General features: G+C 41.4%; 1 protein-coding gene across 1 annotated transcript in view; it reads left to right on the forward strand.

Annotated features, from left to right (window-relative positions):
- The window catches only part of LOC118406252 (dynein heavy chain 7, axonemal-like), a 62,937-nt gene that overhangs the window by 34,040 nt on the left and 4,155 nt on the right, over window positions 1-24,742 (forward strand). The window contains 32 exon segments of the mRNA XM_035806181.1: window positions 446-572; window positions 1,151-1,370; window positions 2,873-3,094; window positions 3,967-4,203; window positions 4,644-4,757; window positions 5,087-5,386; window positions 5,887-6,116; window positions 6,649-6,838; window positions 7,370-7,510; window positions 7,898-8,015; window positions 10,449-10,534; window positions 11,000-11,142; window positions 11,499-11,610; window positions 12,142-12,281; window positions 12,743-12,857; window positions 13,246-13,409; window positions 13,739-13,892; window positions 14,232-14,423; window positions 14,913-15,080; window positions 15,605-15,695; window positions 15,698-15,905; window positions 16,553-16,668; window positions 17,087-17,146; window positions 17,757-17,958; window positions 18,553-18,823; window positions 19,156-19,317; window positions 19,708-19,806; window positions 20,133-20,234; window positions 20,609-20,770; window positions 21,142-21,324; window positions 21,716-21,856; window positions 22,463-22,693. Of these exon segments, the coding sequence (XP_035662074.1) occupies window positions 446-572; window positions 1,151-1,370; window positions 2,873-3,094; window positions 3,967-4,203; window positions 4,644-4,757; window positions 5,087-5,386; window positions 5,887-6,116; window positions 6,649-6,838; window positions 7,370-7,510; window positions 7,898-8,015; window positions 10,449-10,534; window positions 11,000-11,142; window positions 11,499-11,610; window positions 12,142-12,281; window positions 12,743-12,857; window positions 13,246-13,409; window positions 13,739-13,892; window positions 14,232-14,423; window positions 14,913-15,080; window positions 15,605-15,695; window positions 15,698-15,905; window positions 16,553-16,668; window positions 17,087-17,146; window positions 17,757-17,958; window positions 18,553-18,823; window positions 19,156-19,317; window positions 19,708-19,806; window positions 20,133-20,234; window positions 20,609-20,770; window positions 21,142-21,324; window positions 21,716-21,856; window positions 22,463-22,693 (5,201 nt within the window).

Raw genomic sequence — 24,742 nt, forward strand, 5'->3', positions numbered from 1 at the left:
GTCATGTGGCAGAGAGCCATAGAATTGCAACAGTCTGGTACCCACTGAAGTGTACCACTGCTTTCTCTTTGAATTGTGGCCAGTGTGTGGAATGTTTATTCCGGAGTCATTTGAGTGAAGACCTGGTTTTGTCAAGGTGATAAATGTTGAAGAAAATTTTAGATTAAAAAAATTGCGAAGAAATGATGCGGCAGAACTAGAACAGAAGTTTCATTCTGTAAAACTGAATGGTCATGTTAGGATTTCCTAGAGGGAAGATTCTGTAGCACATGTAGCTCAGCATTGCCAAGCAAAAGTAATACGAAGTATGCATTGCAATTGTCCAAGATGAAAATGCATGACAAAGTGGTCCTTGTAACTACATGTATATCAAAGTATCTTCATACATATATTGAGTGAAGGCACCGTATCTTGATATCTAAAAATATATCTAACCTTTGACCAGGTGGTGGCCGTAACCCGTTGACTCCTCGCTTCCTGCGCCACTTCAACACCATCACGATCAACGAGTTTGACGATGAGACCATGTCCACCATCTTCTCACGTATTGTTGACTGGCACTTCAACATCAGGTATGGGGCAACCAGGACATAGTGGAGGGTTGCCTTAGATATCAGAGTGGACAAAAAATAGAAGCAATGAAGCAAAAAAACGTAATAAAAAATCAATGAATACAAACAAAGATTTACTGGTCCAAAATGCAGATTCTGAATTTCTCAAATTAAAGCCACAATTCTTATACCCAAAAGAAAGAAAATTGCCTCTGTTATTTTCCTTGAAGTTCATCTACTTCTGAATCAGCACACACATAATGTGTAGAATTCTTTCTAGTCTCAGGATCATTGAAAACTCCTCTTTAGCATACCATATCCCATTAAGGTAGGAAATAGTTTGTGCCTTACTCTTTGAAGTGTTCTGGTACAGATTTGATTGCAACAAAGATTCACAGTTACTGTAGGATTGACATTATGTCATTCATTCATTATCATCCTCAGGAGCACCTTTGGTAAGGAGTACGCACCGCTGACTGATCAGCTGGTGAAGATAGGAAGTAGTTTGTTGCTAAGCTCTTTGCAGTGTTCTGGTACAGATTGGCAGCAACTAAGATTCATAGTAGAATTGACACTATCTTGTTCATCATCATCCTCAGGAGCACCTTTGGTAAGGAGTACGCACTGCTGACTGACCAGCTGGTGAAGAGCACCGTGGAGGTGTACAAGAGCGCCATGAACAACCTCCTCCCCACGCCAGCCAAGTCGCACTACCTGTTCAACCTGCGGGACTTCTCTCGTGTCGTGCAGGGCGTCCTGCTGTCGCGAGTCGACTCCACCGAGAGCCCTCAGGGGATCAAGAAGCTGTGGGTGCATGAGGTGAATTCTGAACCGCCGGGTTGGAATTTAAACCATGCTCAGCACTGTGATTCTTGGTTTTCTTGCGGCCATCTTGCTTGTCTCCTAAAAAATGGTGACCTCTGACTCTTAACCTCTTCACTGCTCTGTAATGCTGTAGCCAAATGCAAATTTGGTGAGTTGTTTAGCTTGCAGCAGAGTGTAGGTTAAGTAAAGGCATCGTTTTTTAGGCGATCTTGCACGCGAGCTCATTTTCAGCACGCTTTACGGCTACTTAGTTAGTTGACCTTGTATTACAGAGGTCATATGTTTGAAGAAAGAGAACATTGAACATCTCAGCATTCTCTTTTTTCTGGACATCATTGCATCATTTTGACCATGATATTTTTCATGAGAAAATTTCTGGATTGAGTTGTCAGTAAAATGAAAAAGCCTACAGTCATTTGAGAAATTTTTGTCAGCAATATTGATCATGGTTAACTGTGCTTGCAGCATTTCATGTGCTTGCCTGTCAGCTGCACGCAAACTTGCGCTGATCGCAATTGAGTCTTTTGCACTCTGCTATTGCAGATACTTTAGTAGCAAATTCAATAACAAAGAACTTGGTTAAAAAACCCATCTGTAACTGCATTGCAGCTGCACCATTGGTAATTACTTTCCATTTGAGATCTGCCACATGTGCACAATTCTTGCATTTCAGCTCCACTGCTACTGAAATTGAAGTTTTTGTATGCTGTATTTACCAGTTTAGGACTGAATAGTAAATTTGATCTTATGATCTTATGGCAACAGTTCAGGCAATGATTCTCTCATGCAAGGCCTGCAGCTTGTAAGTACCAAGCAACGCCCCTAGCATGCCAGCCTATGATTCGTCCTTCTTGCTGCAGTAGTGCTGGCCAGTCATCACCAGCCAATCATGTTGCCACTTTCATTCAAGAGGTGATGTGATTGGCTGGTAACTCTCCCTCTAACAAGAAAATATCTGATAGGCCGATAGCTGGTCAATGCTAATCAGTAGGAGGGATGAATTGCAGGAGGGTATGCCATGGCTGTTGCATGACATTTACAAGTGGCTGGTCTAACATGAGAGGATTTAAGCAATAGACTATACAGTTCTGTGATATTCGTTTTTAAGTCAAGTGAGTTAGCACTACAAAAGACAAAAGCTTAAACTTCAGCTCAGAACCATGCTAACAAAATCAAACATTTTTCACTACATTTCATTACAGGTAAAGAATATAAAATAATTACTGTAATTTTTTTTACTTTTGCAATGGTTTTATTTTGTGGTAGGTGGAACAGAAGGTTTTCTCAGTGCTTTAAATTTGGGTTTGAAACAATGTTTTAGTACTACATTCAAGGGAGACATATTGATGGTGCCAAGAATTGATAGTGGAAAGTCACATAAACAAAACCATTGCAAAAGATTTACAGCGTTCTAACAACTTACAAGGAAGGAACTGGGCATACCAATAACCTTCAATGTAAGCTTCATTGTAAATAACTGTTGACGATGTAAACAGGTCATGCGCGTGTACTACGACCGTCTGGTGGACGACCAAGACAGAGACTGGCTCTTCAAATACCTGCGGGATGTCGTTAAGAGCGAGATGAAGGAAGACTTTGACACGTTGATGCAGAGGTTCGACACCAACAATGATGGGAAAGTAGAGGAGGACGATATCCGCGCCCTCTTGTTCTGTGACTTTACTGACCCAAAGAATGACAAAAAGGATTATGTGGAGGTGAGCATCCTTAGGCTTAGGGAAAAAATATTGTTTTTTCTGTCTCCTGACCGACCTTAGAAAAAAATCTGCCGACCGTATAATTTTTTTGGGTGTCAAAAAGCCCTGAAAGTCATGAACAGTTTTTTTTTAACCCAGAAGTCTGAAAAACCTAAGGAATATATTTTAGACATCTTTATTACCAGTACTCTGGCTATAGAAGGGGGAAATAGCCGTAAATCAAACTAGACTAGCGTACAATAAATGACTTTGCATATTTATCCCTTTGTGTAACTGTCAGTTCCATTTTTGGTCAACAATGAAATGTGTGCTCAGACTGTTTCATACATGTGTTTCATACATGTAGGTCCACACTAGAAATAAGATTACAGACAAAACTGCCCAAGATGACCAATCAGGAGACCAATAGAATCTTGTCTAATATAAACAGATGGTTGGTGAGAGTTCAGGAGCAAAGTTGTGGGAAGTCCTGATAGATGTTTGATGGAATTATCGGTGCTGCAGTACCATTATGGCTTCGAGTTCCCTGTTGAATGTTCTCATACTTGTTACAGGTCATGGACCTAGGAAAGCTCACCACCGTTGTGGTGGGGAGAAGTCAGGAGCAAAGTTGTGGAAATTCCTGATAAATGTTTGATTGGCTTATCAGTGATGCAGTGCCATTACGGCTTCAAATTCCCTGTTAAATGTTCTCATTGCTCTTATCATTACAGGTCATGGACCTAGGAAAGCTCACCACCGTTGTGGTGGGGAGAAGTCAGGAGCAAAGTTGTGGGAAGTCCTGATAAATGTTTGATGGAATTATCGGTGCTGCAATGCCATTATGGCTTCAAATTCCCTGTTGAATGTTCTCATTGCTCTTATCATTACAGGTCATGGACCTAGGAAAGCTCACCACCGTTGTGGAGGGCCATCTGGAGGAGTTCAACAACCTCAGCAAGAAGCCCATGAACCTGGTGCTGTTCCAGTTTGCCATCGAGCACGTCTCGCGTATCTCCCGCATCATCAGCATCCCGCGCAGCCACGCCCTGCTGGTGGGGCTGGGTGGCAGCGGCCGACAGTCCCTCACCAGGCTTGCTGCACACATGGCGGACATGGAAGTGTTCCAGGTAAGGTCCTTGTTCTCACCACACAAACACACACATTTTCTTTGAATTTTTACGGCTGAGATAGATTTCAGCCAGTTGCTGCTCACCCAGCTGACAGACTTAGGTAACTGAAAAAGGGCTGCTGTTGAGACATTGAATTTTACCCATGATCATTGTACCTACCAAAAAAAGCAGGCTTATAGGACATTATTTCTTTACATTGTATAACACGCATAATAGCATGTTTCCTTCTTACCATAACTGGTCAAATATAAGTATCACCTATAGACCAATTCTGACAGTTATCCTATAGTGTGAGTGGCCTCATGTCCATCAAATGTTTGCATTTTTATGTTGTACTTTTTTAAATTGCATTTCCACATTTTCACCATTATATGGGATAGGTCTATTACCTGTTAACTTAAGGTATAATACTTACCTCTTGTGGTTTGGTTTGCTAGGTGGAGATCAGTAAGAGCTACACCAGTGTAGAGTGGAGGGAGGACCTGAAGACCATCCTGAGGAAGTCCACAGCCTCAGAGCAACATGGCGTCTTCCTCTTCACAGACACACAGGTGAGGAATGGGTTATGGCAACGCCTCTGGGGCAGAAACTTTGTTTTGTTTCATTTTTGTATCAAGAGAGCCTGACCACTGCTGGTGGCCTTGTTACCAGGGTCCCAAACTAACGTGCAATGGATCAATTAACAGCAATTCCAGTTCAGGATTACAAGGTCAGGGGTTCAAAACCCAGCCTTCCCAAAAGGGTTCTAAATCCTTAGATCTAAGGAAGGTATATATAGGAATTGTAATTACTGAAGAATAGAACTAATTAAAGTTACAGATGAAATATTGATTGTACAGCGTTTCCTTACCAGAATCTGCTTTTCTGATGCACCTTACAGATCAAAGAAGAGTCATTCCTGGAAGACGTGAACGGTCTTCTAAACGCTGGTGAGGTGCCCAACTTGTTCGCCTTGGACGAGAAAAATGAAATCTGTGAGAAGATGAGGCAACTTGACAGACAGCGCGAGAAGTCCAAACAAACGGACGGCACGCCGCAGGCCCTCTTCAACTACTTCATCGAGCGCTGCCGTGACCAACTGCACATTGTACTGGCCATGAGTCCGATTGGAGACGCCTTCCGTAACCGCCTGCGGAAGTTCCCCTCGTTGGTGAACTGCTGTACCATTGATTGGTTCCAGGTAAGTGTACTGGAACCAGCTCTTGATTGGAGCAAGTGACCCTGTATGTTTGGGAAATGCAATTCTTGGCATTATGCATCAATCTAAGACACCTTAAGTTTGTTTCTTTACAATGGTTGTATTTCTCCAGTCACCAGACTCATTTGCATTTTCAGGACTGGACGAATGCAACCACAACCTCTTCTTTCTATGCATATTAAGTAGATTAGCCTTATAGAACTGTGGTTTTGTATCAGAAGATGCCATGCTTTCTATCGCGTACAATTGTTGCTCAACAAAGTTACACTAGTATGAGTTCATTCCCACAGAATACTTTCTGTTAAGGGATGGTTATATCATATAGTATGGCTCCAATGTAATATAGTGACTTTGAAGGCTCCGATGTAATATAGTGACTTTGCTTGAGAATGATATCTACCACCACGGATGAACTAAAAGCTGTGTGATATCCCTCAGGAGTTTTTCTTGACAGATTTTCATGTTATCTTCATGTAATACAGGAATGGCCTGAGGACGCCCTGGAAGCCGTGGCGACCCGTTTCCTGGAAGACGTTGAGATTGACCAGAAAACCAGGGTGGCCTGCATCACACAGTGTAAGAAGTTCCACACGGGAACCCGTGTACTGTCAACCCGTTTCCTCAACACCCTGGGCAGGCACAACTACACCACGCCAACCTCATACCTGGAACTCATCACAACCTTCAAGACTCTACTGGACAAGCGTAGATCGTAAGTACTGAAAATTCATTTACTTTTGTGTTGGTTGTATTTCAGGATATGATGGAAAAGTGAGGTTTTCACTTTCAGATTTACGTTCAACTTGAAAGAATTTTGCAGTATAGCACATTGGAAACACACATTTCTGCTATGGATAGGCTGCCATAAAAAAACCAAAAGTTTCAATATTTTCAGTATTGCTTCGGACATCTTTGCCAACACCTAAATGTAGTGATCATAAAGAAAGGAAAATGCCTCCCATTGTTAGGTGGAGGCACCCATGCTTGAATTTACATTACAACCAAAATCTAAAGATTGAACACTTTTAATGAAACTTAGTGAGCCAAAGTTCTATGAAAAGCTACACTTTAAGACCTCTGAGAAACATCTCGGAAAACATCTGAAAGTTCTTTCTCTTACACGTTTGACCTGCTTTTTGGCTACTGGTTCCCTCTCTGAGTAAATCACAGCTACTAATCACGAATTGTTGTCGAGACACAGAAAGAAACAAATAAGAAATAATTTTCTCCCATGTTCCCTCCAGTGAGGTGATGAAGATGAAGAGGCGTTACGAAGTTGGGCTGGAGAAGCTGAAGTCTGCAGCAGACCAGGTGGGAGTCATGCAGCAGGAACTGCAGGCTCTGCAGCCGCAGCTCATCGTGGCCAGTAAGGAGGTCGACGAGATGATGGTCATCATTGAACGGGACTCCATTGAGGTGGCAAAGAAAGAGAAGGTAAGAGTCTTCATCTATTTACATCTGCCAGGAGATACAACATATCAAACATTTCATATCAAGTATTTTCCGATTGTGGATGCAAGTACCATAAATGCAGAAATTTTTGCGCTGCCAACCCACTGCGAATTTCAAATCACCGTGAACATTTTTCCATGGCAGTAAGAGTCTACAGTGCATGGTGCTACTGTGAACTTAAAACTACCGCAAACTGTCCTTTCTCCTGCTACCACGAAATCAAATCCCTATGAACTTAATATGCATTTACAGTAATAGTTAAATACACAGTGACGAGTTTATTCACAACCAAGTATGACTACCTTTTGCTTAAAGCATCAGCTTCTTAGCACCTAACACTAACAGCAATCAAACCTCTTGCTGTACCTTAGACCTGTTGCAAGTCACCTCCTCGTGACTTTGCTCCCGATCACTTCCCAATCATAGTCTTTGTAAGAAATCCATCAACAGATGTACAACTTGATGTGATGAAGATCAAGATAAGATTTTAAACACTTGTCACAACTTCTTCAGGTGGTGAAAGCTGACGAGGCAGTAGCCAATCAGCAGGCAGCAGCAGCCAAGGCCATTAAGGACGAGTGTGACGCTGACCTGGCCGAGGCCATCCCCATCCTGGAGTCTGCCCTGGCTGCCCTCAACACTCTCACTCCTGCTGTAAGTACTGAGAAAGCCTGGCATATCTCTATACAAAATACATGTTATTGTAATGTTACATATTTGTGATATGAAGAATTTACAGTAGGGATGCATTAGAAGAATTATACAAAATGTATTACATTTACCCTATGGTATTCACTTATAATGTTTGGGACTGTTTAGACAACTTTCGATAAGACATATACAAAGTTGATTTATTCTTACAGATTAATGTCCCATTGATTATTTTGCAATTAAGTAATAGTTGAATGCAAAGAATAAGAGTGTTACCTAGACACATCATCATTGATGGCAAATTGAATCATCAGTTGATAGGAAGAAAGCTTTTACTAAAGGGTCTGTGGAACTAAGAAACATTGACATTGCTCTTATATATGTCTATAGGACATCACAGTGGTGAAGTCCATGAAGAGTCCCCCTGCCGGTGTGAAGCTGGTGATGGAGTCCATCTGTGTGCTGAAGGGAGTGAAACCAGACAGGATTCCTGATCCCTCAGGCTCAGGTACTGCACTGTCATCCTTAGTGTTGCTTTACTCATTACTGGGCAATGAAATCGGATCCAAATTCAATGCTTGAAATGGATAACAGTGTCTTCAATGGGATAGAACTTGGTATAGATTACAATTTTAAAGTTCAGGCTCAACAATACCATATTTGGCACTTTAGCCTTCCTGAGGGCAGATGACCCACTCAATTCTAACATGAACAGCGGGTCAAAGGTGCCTGAATGTTTATACTCCCCTATCTGATGAGTTGCTAATTGTCATTGGTTAAACTGATAAATGTGATGGACAGTCAGGATTGGTCTATTGTGGCGGACAAAAATCATACTTGCTCCTTGATATGTTTAGAAAATCTTGAAAATGTATAATACTCCGTACTAGCCGTACAGACACGAGATGTCCCAATAGTAAATTTTCTGCCAAGTATATTGGACCAATCATAATTTCATGTATAATAATAGTGTTTTTTTTTTTTTTTACTTTGTAGCAGACGTTTATCTGTCAAATGATCATTTATACAAAAATATCAGCTTTGCTTAATGTGGGCACTACCCACTGAACTACGCACGCTACAAGGCTATTTGCAATATACGTAACGTGTTACAGAGTTTTTATTTTCTCAAAAGCGGATTGTTGTATAGCCCCCAAATCATGCAACGTTTATAATACCCATGTTAAAAACGAAGTTTCCTAACTTAGACTTTTTTTTTTTTTTTAAACTTTTCCGTGTCCGCCACAGCACTTTATTTTATTTACTCAGCACTGTACAGGGAGCACAGGGACATAAACGTGTTGTGTACATCATCGAGTAGCAATTGTCTCGGGTTATCTTTCCATCGTATCCAAGAAATATAAATTGAAAACTTGGCGATAGTCAACAATGTAATGTTACATTTGTTATGTTCCAACAGTACATTTTTAACAGATTGATTGTCTTCAGTATTATTTAATCTACCCCAAAATTTCCTTAGTCTAGAACATTCTAAAAACATGTGTTCATAGTTTTCCAGCTTATTACAGATATCACAAAAAGGACTGTATACATTTCCAGACGTATCTCTTATTTTCCACTTGTTTAGGAGGTATCTGCAAGGAAGTATTTTATGGAGCAATTTGAAATTGAATTCGCGGAGCTTGTTGTATCTGATATAACATGTCTGGGACTCCCAGATAGCTTTCCAATCAAGATTAGGGGTTACAGAATCCCAATATGCTTGGGCAGTAGGTCTTACAACATTTTCCATGAGACTAACAGAATACAAATATCTACTGTTAAGTGTATCAAGTGAAATCATGCTGGAATTGAACCATACACAAGTGCCATATAATGTTTCACGACCAGTACAATCGTTTTCATCAGTCCAGCTATAGCCTATAGCTCTTTTGACCTGCATAAATTCACTCATCCAGTTTCTTTTGTCACTTAGCTTTCTTAACAATATATCAGATGCTACATATTCAGAGTTTTCACATAAGTCATTTACATATATCAATCCGCTCCTAATCCAGTGTTCAAAGAACAATGTGCTGTTATTAAGCTTGTAGTTTTTATTACACCAAATTATTTCTTGTCTTTGTCTTACAAAGTCTGTTTTTCCCCCTCCAAGTTCGTGCCAGGTCAAGACTACATGTCTATAGAAGGGTGGGAGCACTCTAAGAGAAGGAGCATCTCCTCCTTTACAAAAATTGAAGCGGAAGAGAAGGAAATCTTTTCCGAAATGATTAATAAAGTGTATTGGTATAAGATGCCAGTGGCGCTCTTTAGTGTCATCGAGTGCCGACTGCATTAGTCTTTTAACCCACACAGCCTGTAGGCTACTGCGTTTTGAATATATATCAACCATTTTTAACCCTCCTTCTTGGTAATTTGAGTACAGCACTTTTCTTTTTATTTTGTAATAATAGTGTTATTTACCCGTTAAAAGTTCTTACTAAATGAATTGTTTACTAATTGATTACAATCATGCATGAAGGAAAAAACAAGAAGAAAGGTAACATTGGTGAGCACAGGGTGGTCAGTAGTTTTTGCACGTACATGTAGGGACTAATGACATTAACATTACAGAAGAGCTGTAACACAGTTGTCTCTTGGTGTTCTCATAGAATCTTTCCCCCTCCCTTTTTTAGCACTAGAAGCGCATCAGCTTGATTCCTTTTAGGTACTAGAGGTTGACTTGGTGTCTCATTCCCAGTTGAAATTAAACTATTATACTGTGATTTGTTAAACTTTTGCAGTATCTTAATTTTTGTTTCCAATGTGTACAATACTGTATTACAGTATTGTTTCTAACTTGAATTTAGAACATTGTAAAAGTAGATATGAAATAATCCGACAATGCCCACATCAGGTCTGTCATTATCAATTGACTTCAAAGTACCTTGTTTTTGTCTTATGCCATCTCTTGAATAACCCAACTCATCCATATCTACAGGCAAGAAGATTGAGGACTTCTGGGGCCCGTCCAAGCGTATTCTCGGTGACATGAAGTTCTTACAGAGCCTTATGGACTATGATAAGGTAAGATCAACATAAGATATACCAGAGTGTGTCGTTGTAAGACGTGTCAAGCTTCAGTCCCAGTTTTATACTGGCTCATAGCCAAGAAGGTTATATAATGGTTTTGTTGCTGTTTGTGTGTTTGTAGACAGCATAGTTAGAGAAGTTGTGACTGAATCTGTATGATACTTGCTATGCTGTCAGTGAGTTTTCATGGTACTGAAGCAGCACCTGTGACTTTTCCTGGTACTGCAGCAGAACCTGTGGTTTTCATATCTTGTGCCCTGGACATGCTATATTATGTTTTTGGATGGAGATAGCTCAATGGGTTTGAAATTGAATTTAAAGGGAAAAAATGTCACCTCATCCTTTAAGCCCTATAAAAGAACCGGCACTTCAACATCCCAACATGCACTCAGGACTTTTTTTCAGAATAACAGATATGAAGATTTTAGACTCTGACATTCATTCTTATAATCTTTCCAGGACAACATCCCTCCAGCCGTCATGAAAATCATCCGTACAAAGTACATCACCAACCCTGAGTTTGATCCTGACAAGATCAAGGTGGCTTCCACCGCTGCCGAGGGTCTGTGCAAGTGGGCACGTGCCATGGAGTCATACGACAAGTGAGATCATACGTCATGTAGCAGTATCTAGATATCGATTTCCAAATACATAGAGAATACAACACTGTGTATTTTGCATGGAAACCTGAGCAATATAAGCAGAAGCCAGTGGTATACCATGAAATGCGGACTACTGTCTGGAATACAGTAATCAAATGTTATCATGGTCCTGGTATGGCAATTCAGTTAGATGTTGATAGACAACTCTTATGTCCTAAGCATTACTTAGTACAGATTGCCTGAGTGTATATTGATAGACAGTATTTCAGCCATCACAAATTGGTACAACTAATTGTCACAACATAGAAAAAAAATGGATAGTTTGCTGATATTTTTTTTGCTGTTCTCCCCTCCAGAGTGGCGAAGGTGGTGGCCCCTAAGAAAATCAAACTGAAGGAAGCTGAGGGAGAACTTGCTGTCGCCATGGGAGAACTCAACCAGAAGAGAGCTGCCCTGAAGGAAGTCCAGGTACGTGTCAGTTTTCAGACTTGGACAGCTACATCTGTACTTTTTCATCGTTGTTCCTTTTCTTGCATCTGATAGTATGGTGAGTTTTACATCCAGATATAAAACTCAAACGAATTTTGAAAAACAGGAGACAGAACACTATCATGGCTTGATACCAGAGTTGGAAGTAGACCATAGCACTTTGTTTCATTCAATGTTGTGTACCCTATGACTCCTATATTAGAAAAAATGAATTTAAAGAGATCTATTGAATGCAGCATCAGACCTAAGGTATGCACACTTCACATGTTCAGATTATGCATGATTATGTATGTTTGTGCATAATTGTAACTATGCATAAGATTGCAAACTAAGGTTCATGCATTATTATGCATGAGGTTCCTAATTATGCATAAAGCTCCAAGCGTATAATGCATTAATTATGCCTTAGGGTCCATTTAAGGCAATGCATAAGGTTATGAATTGAAATTTGCATACTCAAGCACAAGAATGCAGTGAAAAACAAATTTTTAAAAATCTTTGCCCCTGCAGGACAAATTAGCCCGTCTACAAGAGAAGCTGGAGGCCAACAAGGCCAAGAAGGCCGACCTTGAGAACCAAGTGGACATGTGCTCCAAGAAACTGGAGAGGGCAGAGCAGCTGATTGGTGGACTGGGTGGAGAAAAGGACAGGTCAGCACCTCTATGATTGGATAGTTCTGGAATCAAGTTGAATTTGATGCTCATGTTGATAGACTTTTCTTTTTAGTGTTACTGTTAAGTTAGTGGTACTTTCCAAAATATGGATGAAATTCTGTGCAACATTTTCCAAAACATGGATCAAATTCTGTGCAACATTTTCCAAAACATGGATCAAATTCTGTGCAACCATGTGTTTGGAAGGGAGGGGTTCAATCCCAACTCTCAGTAAGGGATTTCGTATCTCATTTTTTTATGGTGACATAAAGCCAGCCACCCTGTGTGAACCTGCACAAGCTTCAGGCATCAAACCTCTGCACTGACAAGAACCCAACAAGTAGTTAGTATGGTCCGTAACTCAATGCAGACCAATGTGAACCCTTGGTCGCACATGATCACCTATGATGTTGTGTTACTGTGATTGAAGGTTTGCCTTGTTGTATCCTAATTCCCAGGTGGACCCAGATGGCTAAGGAGCTGGGAGAACAGTACACTAACCTGACAGGTGACGTGCTGGTGTCATCAGGTGTGGTGGCGTACCTGGGGGCCTTCACCTCCATCTTCAGACAGGTGAGACATCATGAGGAAAACCGGCCGACTCAGCATTTTTCATTGTTGAAATTATATTGCTTTGTAGCACTTCATCATTTCATACAAAGATGGCAAAAAACGACTCCCATTGACAGTCTACAACCTGGAATGTCTGTCAGTCATACAGGTTGATGAAGAACTAATTCGGGCAATTTTGAACTTAACTTCCTTTCACTATGGCAATGCTTCCCTTCCTGTTACTCTGTGGTGAGAGTGACTGTCATACATGTATATGAAGAGCAGAAAAATAAAGCAGAAAAATAGACAAATTGAAACAGACATGTTGAAACAGACATATTGAAAAGAATACTTCCAGTTTAAAACAAACTGATATGTGCCTAACACTTCATCTGTTCTGCCCCCCAAGGACCAGGCCACAGAGTGGTACGGTGAATGTAAGGAGCTGGGTATCCCGGCATCCCAGGACTTCTCCCTGAGTGCAACCTTGGGTGATGCTGTGAAGATCCGTGCCTGGAACATCGCAGGTCTGCCCACCGACACCTTCTCTATCGACAACGGTATCATCATCAGGTATGTGTCTTTAGAAGTGGGAGGGCGGCGAAGACAGTTAATCGCTTCGGTTTCTTGTGCATGAGTTTTACATGTTTTACACATGCTAGGCATGGTGGGATCGCTGACAGGAAGTTAGGTCAAAGGTCCAAGAAAAGTCCCAGAATCTTCTTTCCTGTCTTCAGCTTTCTACTACTTGCATGTCTGTTGCCTTAAAAGACAGTGTAAGATATAAACAGTGAGAAATTAACAATTTTAAGGAATAAAACAAGAAATTCAATAAAGCTATATTTCATGGAGATGCATGAGTTTTGATTTCTTGTTGATGTATGTGGCAATTATTTTTCCAGTAACTCCCGTCGTTGGCCATTGATGATTGACCCCCAGGGTCAGGCAAACAAGTGGGTAAAGAACATGGAGAAGGCCAACAACATCCACGTCATCAAACTGACAGATGGCGACTTTGTCCGAACTCTGGAGAACTGTATCCAGTTTGGCACTCCGGTAGGTAGCAAGGTCATACGCAGGTGTTTCAAGGTCATGATTGAGGTTGTAGGCAAGGGAAAAAACTGTTCCATAGCCTTAGTCACCTCCGTCAAAACATAGAAATGCAAAATTCACAAAAATGCAAACATTTGACAGACATACAGAGACAGAAAAGGGTGATATTATTAAGTAAAGCAAAGTACAAAGGGGGCAAAAGGAATTACTGGATGTTGTCATGATGTGCATGAATTAGAGCTAAATATTATAACTACTGATTATGACTTGCTATTCTTACTTAATTCAGTTTAATGTGAAGGGAAGCATCCTAAAGCATGTACTTCTTGTCCCACTGTCCAGGTTCTGCTGGAGAATGTGGGTGAAGAGCTGGATCCAATCCTGGAGCCTCTGCTGCTGAAACAGACTTTCAAACAGGGTGGCAGTCTCTGCATCCGTCTGGGTGACTCCACCATCGAGTACTCCCAGGACTTCCGCTTCTACATCACCACCAAGCTGCGCAACCCCCACTACCTGCCCGAGACTGCTGTCAAGGTGGGTTTGTCCTTATATGGTTTGTTGTCAAGGTTTGTCCTTATATGGTCACTCTGTCAAGGTGGGTTTGTCCATATATGGTTTGTTGTTAAGGTTTGCCCTTATATGGTCACTCTGTCAGAGTGGGTTTGTCCTTATATGGACTGACAAGCCTTCTTTGTCCTTATATGGCCATTGTCAAGGTGGGTTTGTCCTTCTATGGACTTTCACGGTGGATTTTTCCCTTATGTGGACTGAAAGATCTGTTTGCCCTTATATGGTCTTTCAAGGTGGGTTTGCCCTTATATGGACTGTCAAGATCTGTTTGACAATGTCCTTATATGGCTACTCTGTTAAGGCATATTGGTCTTTCAAAATGGTTTTGTTTTTATTTGTATTGTTACCAAGATTTGCTCGTCCTTATATCAAATGGTGACTGTGATGTAATGCACACAAAATGTTTACATGCTGGACAGCACTTTTAACCCAGACTTCCTTACTTGTTTATAGGTGACATTGTTGAACTTCATGATCACTCCGGAGGGTCTGGAGGACCAGCTGCTGGGTATCGTGGTGAGGTGTGAGAGGCCTGAGCTGGAGGAAGAGAAGAACCAGCTCATCGTTCAGTCTGCTGAGAACAAGAAACAGCTCAAGGAGATTGAGGACAAGATTCTAGAGGTAAAAATTGTAGTAATTTTAGTGAAAATATCAGACGTTGCTTAAATGGCCAAATTTTGTGCATTATGTTGCGATGGAAAATTGTATGATTTTGAAGCAAAAATCTGTTATTTTACACACAAATGCCTACAATATTCCCCAGTCTATCCCTAACCACAAGACCACCTTGGTTCTTGATGGCAATGGAATCTAATGGTTCCTTGCAGATCCAAATGTTTTTACCCTTGGGAAAGGCACTTTACACCAATTTTTTCACTCGAAAGGTAAAAATGAGTACCTATCATCTGTTAGGAACTTCCTCTCAGATGGTACATACAGCTATAGGTCCCATGTCAAAGAACCTTTCACACTTATTGAAAAGTGTAGGATTCTGTTCCAGTGTGAGTGGATCAAACCACTAGCTGTTTCACAGCTTGTACGTATTGCTACATTTCAAAACTGGTATGTTGCGCCTAAAATTGTTTCACTCAAGCTATGCAAAACACACACAAAACAAATATTCTTTTATGTTGTGTTCCCCCCAGGTTCTCTCCTCATCTGAAGGAAACATCCTGGAAGACGAGACAGCCATCAAGGTGCTGTCCTCCTCCAAGGCTCTGGCCAACGAGATCTCGGAGAACAGGCCATCGCCGAGGAGACGGAGAAGAAGATTGACACAGCACGTCTAGGCTACATCCCCATTGCGAAACATTCCACCATCTTGTTCTTCTCCATCACGGACCTGGCTAACATCGAGCCCATGTACCAGTACTCCCTCACCTGGTTCGTCAACCTCTTCATCATGTCCATCGAGAACTCCGAGAAGGCGGAAGATCTGGACAAGAGGTGAATATTACACTTCACTTCATTTGTTTTCCCAGGGCAATACATTGGTTCTTTTACCTGTTTTTCAGTCAAGCCTGGGATATTGTACAAATGCATTTTATTGTCATCAACATCTCATGTTGTCCATTCTTTTAATCATCTCCCTGTTGCTTAACTCCAATACAAGTTTGGTGCCAAATGACTACTTATATCATGCTGAAGGTTAATTGTACTTCTGCATCTCAATACCTTGTATTACAAGGGTTGGTGTGATAGTTTTTTGGAACGGAGGCATTTTAAGTCAATTGGATGGCAACACAACAACATGGACAGTTTCAGCACCAAGGACATGACATGCACCAGAATTTTTTTCATCAGAATTGTACCTTTTTCTTGAGTCAGATGTAAAGCCTGTTACATGTACTTGCCTAATTTGCATGCTACAGTGCTTGCAATGGTTACACTTCTTTGAATGGGATGTGAAGTCATATTTCCCAGTAACTGTTCAAATTTATTCCTCCTTGAGGACGTGTGAATTTGCCTGGTGCTTGGACCATTTTATACTGTATACAGCATCTGACCCTCTCGTTATTGGATTTTTTGTATGGTTAAGCTAAATGTAGATGCTTTTTAGAGATTCAACATAAATTTCCCCATTCGTGTACCAGACTGCAGAACCTGCGTGGCCACTTCACCTACTCGCTGTACTGTAACATCTGCCGCTCCCTGTTTGAGAAGGACAAGCTGCTCTTCTCCTTCATCCTCACCATCAACTTACTCAAAGGTAAGTCTTTTTGCTTAGTCAGATAGTATCACTAAACTGTATAAATGGCAGCACTGTTACAACTTTTGATTGTACACAATGGCATAAGTACAGCTCATATTTTGTACATTTTTATAAGTAGTTTGATGTGCAAAATTTATATCAATAAACTGCTTGAACCCATTGCCTGAGTGCTGTTTTGAAAAGAAATGTTTTTACTTTAATTTGACAGGTACAGTGTACAAAATACTTTCTCTCATGACATTGGTTGAAGTACTAATTGCCATTCTTTCATTGGTTGAACTGTTAATTGTGATGGACAGTCAAGATTGGTCTAATCTTGCAGGCAGGCTCAAATGCAACTTGTTCATTGGCTAGTGTTAATTAAAACTTATTAGTTTATGAAAGGTTGATTTGAAGATTTTTACTCCCCACACAGCACAGCCTTATATAGTTTTGGATGATGATGATGAGAGAGAGAACCCTCCAATTGTACAGGGTAGGCAGGACTAGATAGGATTGTTCATGTTCAGAGTTCTAGTGATAGTCAGCAGTTCAAGGGTAGTTCAGTTCAGAATGGAAAATAAAAGCTGTTCTTTGTTCCATGGAAATGTTCAGTTTTAGATGTCATGTAGGACTACACAGAAATGTTCACATCCAAAGTTCTGATGACAGTTCAGAAGTTCAAGTGCAGTTAGTTCAGAATAGAAAATAAACACTGTTCTTTTTTCAAAGGAAATGTTCAGTTTTAGATATCTGTTCTGTATTTGATAGGCAGGACTAGACAGAACTGTTTGATGATGTTCAAAGTTCTAGTAACATTTTCCATGTAGTTATTTGTTCAGTTTAAAATGGGATAGAACAGTTGCTCTTCTCCAGTGCAAGGTTCAGTTTTTAGACATTTAGCCATAGACAAGACTACTCAGGAATGTTCAAAGGTGTTCAAAGTTCTATAACAGTTTATGAGAAGTTTACTTCAGTATAGGAAAGAAAATTGTTCTTATTCCAAGGTAAAGTTTAATGGTAGACGCTGACAACACACAAGTATCATTGTGGACATACTTTTTCTAATGACATTGCTGACTTACAAATTTGTTTTTGATTCCCAGGTGAGGGAAAGATCCAGGAGGAAGAGTGGCGTTTCCTCCTGACAGGTGGTATCGGTCTGGACAACCCCTACTCCAACCCCTGCACCTGGCTGCCCGCCAAGTCCTGGGACGAGTTCTGTCGTCTGGACGAGCTGGACCACTACAAGGGCATCAGGAAGAAGTTCACTCAGTACAAGGACGCTTGGAAGGAGGTCTACGACAGGTAGGGATGAAAATGAAGACTGGACTGCAGGCCAACGAACTCCGGACCGAACGGTCATGCTGGACAGGAACACTTGGAGACACTGGTGTCACCTCTCCGAGGATGAACTGAACTGATTATACATAACTTATTACAGATCCTATATCATGCATGGGCCTTTCAGTTTTTGTATTGTACATTAGTTATTTTGGTGCTGACCTAATTTGGCAGTAGGAAGGGATAGGAGTGTTTGAAATGTTTCCAGTTTTTTAAGTTTGTGGTTTAAACAATCATATAGTGCAGAAGAATTGCAAAACACATGTCTGTGGTGTATTTTGCAGTCACTGAACACCATGACAATAAAACCATGTTGACCGCAAAAAAATTGAAGATTGACAGTATGCTTTTCATTGTGCCTGGCACTGTAGGCACATTTTTCTTACATCAAATCTGTTAAAGGCATAATTGATCTCTAGAATTCAGAAGGCATTTGATACCACACCACAAGGGTTATTGAAAATCATTTTATTCAAAGAAACCTTATATGATATCAAATGGCAAAATTCTTTGTTTACAAATAACACCACACAAATCTGTCCGTCCTTCTTCCAACAGCTCCGAGCCTCATGTTGTCACATACCCCGCTGAATGGGCCAAGATGGAGAACTTCAAGCGTATGCTCGTCATGCGCTGCCTGCGTCCCGACAAGATCGTGCCCATGATCCAGGACTTCGTCACCGCCGAGCTGGGGAAGAAATACGTGGAGCCGCCACCGTTCGACCTCGGGAAGGCGTTTGGGGACAGCCACTGCTGTGCACCGCTGATCTTTGTGCTGTCTCCTGGTGGTGACCCCATGGCTGCCCTGCTGAAGTTCGCAGATGACATGGTAGGGGAAGCTGCTCTTGTCTTTCACATTCTGCAAAGAAAGTTATGATCTTTATGTTTCTATCAGACTGAGTATTTATTTCTTCATTGTTTTTTGTTGGATTGGTTAATGGCTTCGAAACATTATCAAAAATGTTTACAGTTAGGTTAACAGCAAGGTTTAGCATGCTTTTGTTCAACAAGGTCTCCTCAGTGTCACTGACAAAAGATAGTGGATGTTATCTGAAATGTCTGATCAGTCCCAAAATCATCTCCAGTTGCTTGTAGTGAGTAACTGCATTTTGGCGTGTCTTATTACCTGGATGTCTAACCTTTATTGACGTATCCCTTCAGGGCTTTGGTGGGACCAAGATGGACTCCCTGTCTCTGGGCCAGGGTCAGGGTCCCATCGCCATGCGGATGCTGGACAAGGCCATGAAGGAGGGGCTGTGGACCGTCCTGCAGAATTGCCATCTGGCTGTGTCCTGGATGACCACGCTCGAGAAGTTCTGTGAGGTAAGATCGAGGTCATTCTGATGAAATAACTTAAGCTGCTTCAAGGTGTCAACTGTGCATGCTCAGTGTGTCAGAGTTGAACACCCCTGAGTCACGAAGAAAACTGCATATGTCCTAGAACTATACATAACATCTTTCCTCATCATTGCTTCCCACATAGACTTTTCAAGTCAAAGGGGAATATTAATCAAAACATCTATCATTACAAATCCATTACAGTTTACTAAGTTAAACCCAAAACATTTGAAAGTGGCTCTTAGAGCCTTGTTTTGTGGTAAATCAGGAGTAAAAAAATTAAGAAAAATACAATCTAACACAATAACAAACAAATAACTGTGTAAAATTACAGTTGTTTTGGTGATCTTAATGATTTTTGTTTCCCCTTTCCAGGAGCTGAACCCAGATACTGTCCACCCTGACTTCCGGTTGTGGCTCACCAGTTACCCATCTGAACACTTCCCTGTCACTGTGCTACAGAACGGTGTCAAGGTAAGATGTGGAACATGTCTTTGTCGTACTTTTTTGATAGATATGCTACATCATTGTGGCTAAAATGGATTGTTAAAAATTTTGACCATAGTATAAAACACTATTTGAGTAGAGAGAAAAAAAAGAAAGAGAAAAAAAAAAGGAAAGGGAGGGATGGAGGGGGAGGAAGGAAGGAAGATAGAACAAAAGAAAGAATAAGAAAGAATGGAATAAATAAAAATTTAAAGAAAGATTTGGTGAGAAAATTCAGGGCCTGGTCTTCTTTTTGATTCGTAAACATTGTGTTCAATGAGGTTGCTGAATGTATTTTTCGTTGGTTGTTTCAGATGACCAACGAGCCTCCCAAAGGTCTGCGTATGAACGTGGTGGGATCCTTCCTCATGGACCCGATCTCTGATCCGGAGTTCTTCGGTGGCTGCAAACAACCTGTAAGTACTGCAGCTGCTACACTCATCCAAATGTCCTCTAGTTGTCATTTAGCTTAATACATGATTGGTAACATTCTGTCAAATTTTTTATATCATCAATACCAGGGTAGTTCAGAAATAAAGAAAACTGTACTTCAAGTTATTTTACTTAAACTTTAAATTAAATGGAGCTAGAATTGTTGAATGTGTACATGTATCTGTATCATTGAGATATGTCTGACTCTGAAAGTGCACAATTCATGACTTAACTACCGGTATGTTGCATTTTACAATATACATTGTAATTGATATATACTGGTAGGTCTAGAGCCTTTAATGTGATGATCCTTGCACTAAGAAACTAATGTGTCTTTTTGACCACTTTTTCCCCTTAGAAATACTTCAAGAAGATGCTGTACGGACTCTGCTTCTTCCACGCCCTGGTGCAAGAGCGGCGTAAGTTCGGTCCTCTCGGATGGAACATCCCGTACGAGTTCAACGAGACGGACTTGCGTATCAGCGTCAGGCAGCTCAAGATGTTCCTGGATGAGTATGAGGTCAGTGAACTTCTTTATCACCAGAATGACTGAACAAATGAATGAAAAAATGGATGGATGTCAAGAATTTGTCTTCACCTCCTTGTAGATTTCATATAGGAGCTCTGAGTGTCATTTGAGTGAAAGGCATTTAGTTGAACAAGTTTCTTTCTGTTTTGATTATCATTTACAGGGGGAAGGATTATACCACTTAATATATTTGACCTTTTTAGTAAGGAATACCTTGTGCAGTAAAAATGACATGATCAATTACAATAACATTTATTTATGATATATCAGATGATCAAAATTATTCTTTAACAACTGAAACACACCGGTCAATTGTGGTTCTGTGCTTTTACGAACAAGAAAACCAATTGTTTACTTCTCAGGATGTTCCGTACCCTGCTCTGAGGTACCTGACTGGCGAGTGTAACTACGGTGGCCGTGTGACTGACGACAGAGATCGTCGTACGCTGAACACCATCCTCAACAAGTTCTACTGTCCTGAGATCTGTCAGGACGACTACAAGTTCTCCCCCAGTGGGCAGTACTACGCACCTGAGGAGGGAGAAGTAAGTGCCCCATTTTACTTTGAAGTCTATATAATATGTAGGTATTGTTTTGGCATGTATCTCTGTTTGCTTGCTTGTTGTGCATTCTTTTCTGCTTGTCTTACATATTTTCCATATGTTAGTTACATTCACTGCAGGGTAACAGGAAGTAAGTTTAAAGGTCAGAGTTGCAAGTGTGACAGGAGGTGAAGGTCATATTGACCAGAAGTGAAGGTCTGAGTGACAGGAAGTTCAGAGTTGACAGAAATAGACTAAGTAATCTATTGTAATGACAGCTGGCAGAGTCATTCTAGGTCATTCGGTCAATGGAAGAGCCTGGGTCTTTTTTGTCTGTTTGTTCATGTTTATACAGATATACAAATATTGATTATTGTTTTGTTTTTCCCCGCAGTCATCAGACCACTACGTGGAGTACACCAAGAGCCTTCCCCTGATCCCTGCCCCGGAGGTGTTTGGTATGCACTCCAACGCTGACATCACCAAGGACCAGGGAGAAACTAACACTATGTTCAACAGTATCCTACTGACACAGGTAAGATGCAGCACTGAAGTTTATCACTGACGATCGGTCAAAGAAAAAGAGTGACTTCACTAACAGCTTGCAAGGCTCAGTAATGGCTGTAAGGTTTGACATTGGCCAATGTTTTTGAAGGTCACTCAGCCCGTTCCAATGTAGTAGTAGGTTTTTAAGCAAAAAATATTCTTGATTCATTAATAATAAATATAATTAAATATACGTCTGTAGCAATCATTTGCTGAAGGTTGTTAATACTGTCGTGGAGGCTTTAGGAAAGGATGCTTTAAGTCATCATGAGCATTTTTTTTCCGAACTCAATAGACTGTTACAGTAGTGTATCAAGAAGCCAGTACATTATTGTCTGTCCTTTTGTAATGCATTTTCTTATGAACTGTCATAACACGTCATAATACGTCGATGAAGGTTAGACATACAGGGAATTAGATATGCCAAAAAGCAGTTACTCAAGCAACTGGATATGATTTTGAAGATGGTCAAACGTTTCAGACAGCCATCCAGTATCTTTCGTCAGTGACACTTCCTTTGGTGGGACAATCCCAACACTTCTTGAACTTTTAGTTCCTGTACTTACAAATAAGGTAACATTCTTTTGTTTCCCAGGGGAGGGCGTCGTCCGGGGGCGGCAAGTCCGAAGACGAACAGATTTACTCGGTGGCCGGCGACATCGTGGCCAAGCTGCCCAAGAACTTTGACACGGACGCGGTTCTGCGGAAGTACCCGACGTCGTACACCCAGAGCATGAACACACTGCTGGTGCAGGAGATGACCAGGTTCAACGCCCTGCTGTCCATCATCAGGAGCAGTCTGCAGAATGTGCAGAAGGCCATCAAGGTGAGCACTACTTAAGCTTATGTAACATGCGAGATGCTATACAGGTACCCACATATAGAGCTGGTCATAACGATATTCAGCCAGTATCAGGCTCCTGTAATTTCAGATGTATAGGAGTTGTTTTTAGGCTGTGAGATCGCGTGGCATAAACGGCAGCGCGTTGCATTGGGCTCAGGCCCAAAAGGTCCCGAGTTCAAATCCTGCCATGCCACCAATCTTGTGCCCTTGGGAAAGGCACTTGACATGACTTTCCTCACTTCACTTAGGTGAAAAATGAGTTAACTTACATGTAGCTTCGACCAGGGCCTTCCTCTGTGAAAATTCAAGCGTCTCAGACGGCGAAACGCCGTTTGCGACAACCGTCCAAGGCGTCTTAAATTATTGGGACGCTTTGGACGGTTACGGCGGCGGACGGCATGGGACGGGCTTTTGAACGCCCGACGAAACGTCCAAGACGGTCCGAACGGCATAACAAACGCTTGGACGCGTCTAGATTGGCACTTTAGACGCGTCCGGTCGGACGTTCGGGACGTCCGAGACGGCGTCTGAAAGCGGGCAGCCGGACGCTCCCGCGCTCCGTCGGGCGGGCCCCCCGCTGGGAACAGACGTCTCTGCGAACGGACCAGACGCCGATTGCGACGGACGTAAATGACGTAATCCAGGCTGCTGGGACGGATCGGACGCCGATTGCGACGGGCATAAACGGCATAATCCAGGCCGCTGGTACGGGCGGTAGCCTCCACCACGCCTTCCCACGGGGGGTACAGATCGTAAAATTCGACAGAAAATGGAATGAAAGGCCAAGAGGCAGTCATCGCTATATTATTAAAGGTTAATATCTGGGCCAAACTCCTAGCAAAATATTTTTTCTTCAAGACACAGTTTTAGTTAGTCAGGCAGTACAGTAGAAACTCATAACGGGCCGGTGCATTTAATTTGGAACGTGTGCAGACGGCTGTCCGGACGCCGTTTCTGACGGCATCCGGTCACGGCTATGATTTTATGGCCTCTAGGGATAAGCGTTCCCACATACCAAACAAACAAATATTCAGCCAGGCAGTGAATTGTAGAAGACCACCCACCACCGGGCCGTCAGGTTTAGCTAAAATCAAACACAAACAGCAAATTTCTTCGTAAATTGTTTACACGTACTCCGCGGCGTTTAATCAACTTTGCTACATGTACGAAATTCAATCCGGCCTTCAATCGTGTCCGCGGCTTTTTGTGCCGCCGTGCCGACACGTTACATCAGAATGGACGAGCCCACATAACATCAAGGGTAAATACAGGACGTTTGAAATTTTCTATCGTAAATTTTAATTGCACCAGTATTTGCTAAAGACTGGATATATAAATGTGAAATAACGTTAAATTTTCTACAAAGATCATAAGTCATTTTTTTTTATTTCGAGGTAGCGAAATAAAGTCTTCCGTTTCATAAGTTCCTAACCCCAAGTAGTTGGAAGAGCCGACTAAGATTTTGATTGGCACCGGCAAAATCGGTAGGTGCTATCTCATTATCTGTTGTCTAAATCTACATTTTAACAGCATTATCATTCTTAATAGAAACAACAGATATTTTTTACAAGTATTCTACAACGTGTTCATAATTCTTTTTATTTTGTGGCATCAAAACAAGATCCTAAATTTTATCATTTCTTCGCGTATGTGGGGAGGGCACCCGTAACAACAAGTCGTCGGTAAACTTTGCAACAGATGAATGTACAAAAAATTAGAATAAAATGCAAAGTGTTCACTTACCGGCGCCTGCAAAGTATCGACAATCAGCTAACGGAAGAACCGCTGCTTCTTTTGACGTCTGTCACATCTGTGATTTCTGCTGTCCAAGGTTTGCTGCTTCGAGTAAGTAGTATAATTTTTCCCCCTTGTCGGCGCACGACAAATAATTTTTGTACATTCTTTTTAGTATAAATAACGGATACAGTCATCGCCGTAAACCCAACCTCAGCACAATGTCGTACAAACATCAGCTGCTACGTCTAGACGTGAAGTCCTTGGTCCAAAAGTGCGCAAAATTTAACAAACGGA

The sequence above is a fragment of the Branchiostoma floridae genome, chromosome 18 (genome assembly GCF_000003815.2).
Source record: "Branchiostoma floridae strain S238N-H82 chromosome 18, Bfl_VNyyK, whole genome shotgun sequence".
Classification (NCBI taxonomy): Eukaryota; Metazoa; Chordata; class Leptocardii; order Amphioxiformes; family Branchiostomatidae; genus Branchiostoma; species Branchiostoma floridae.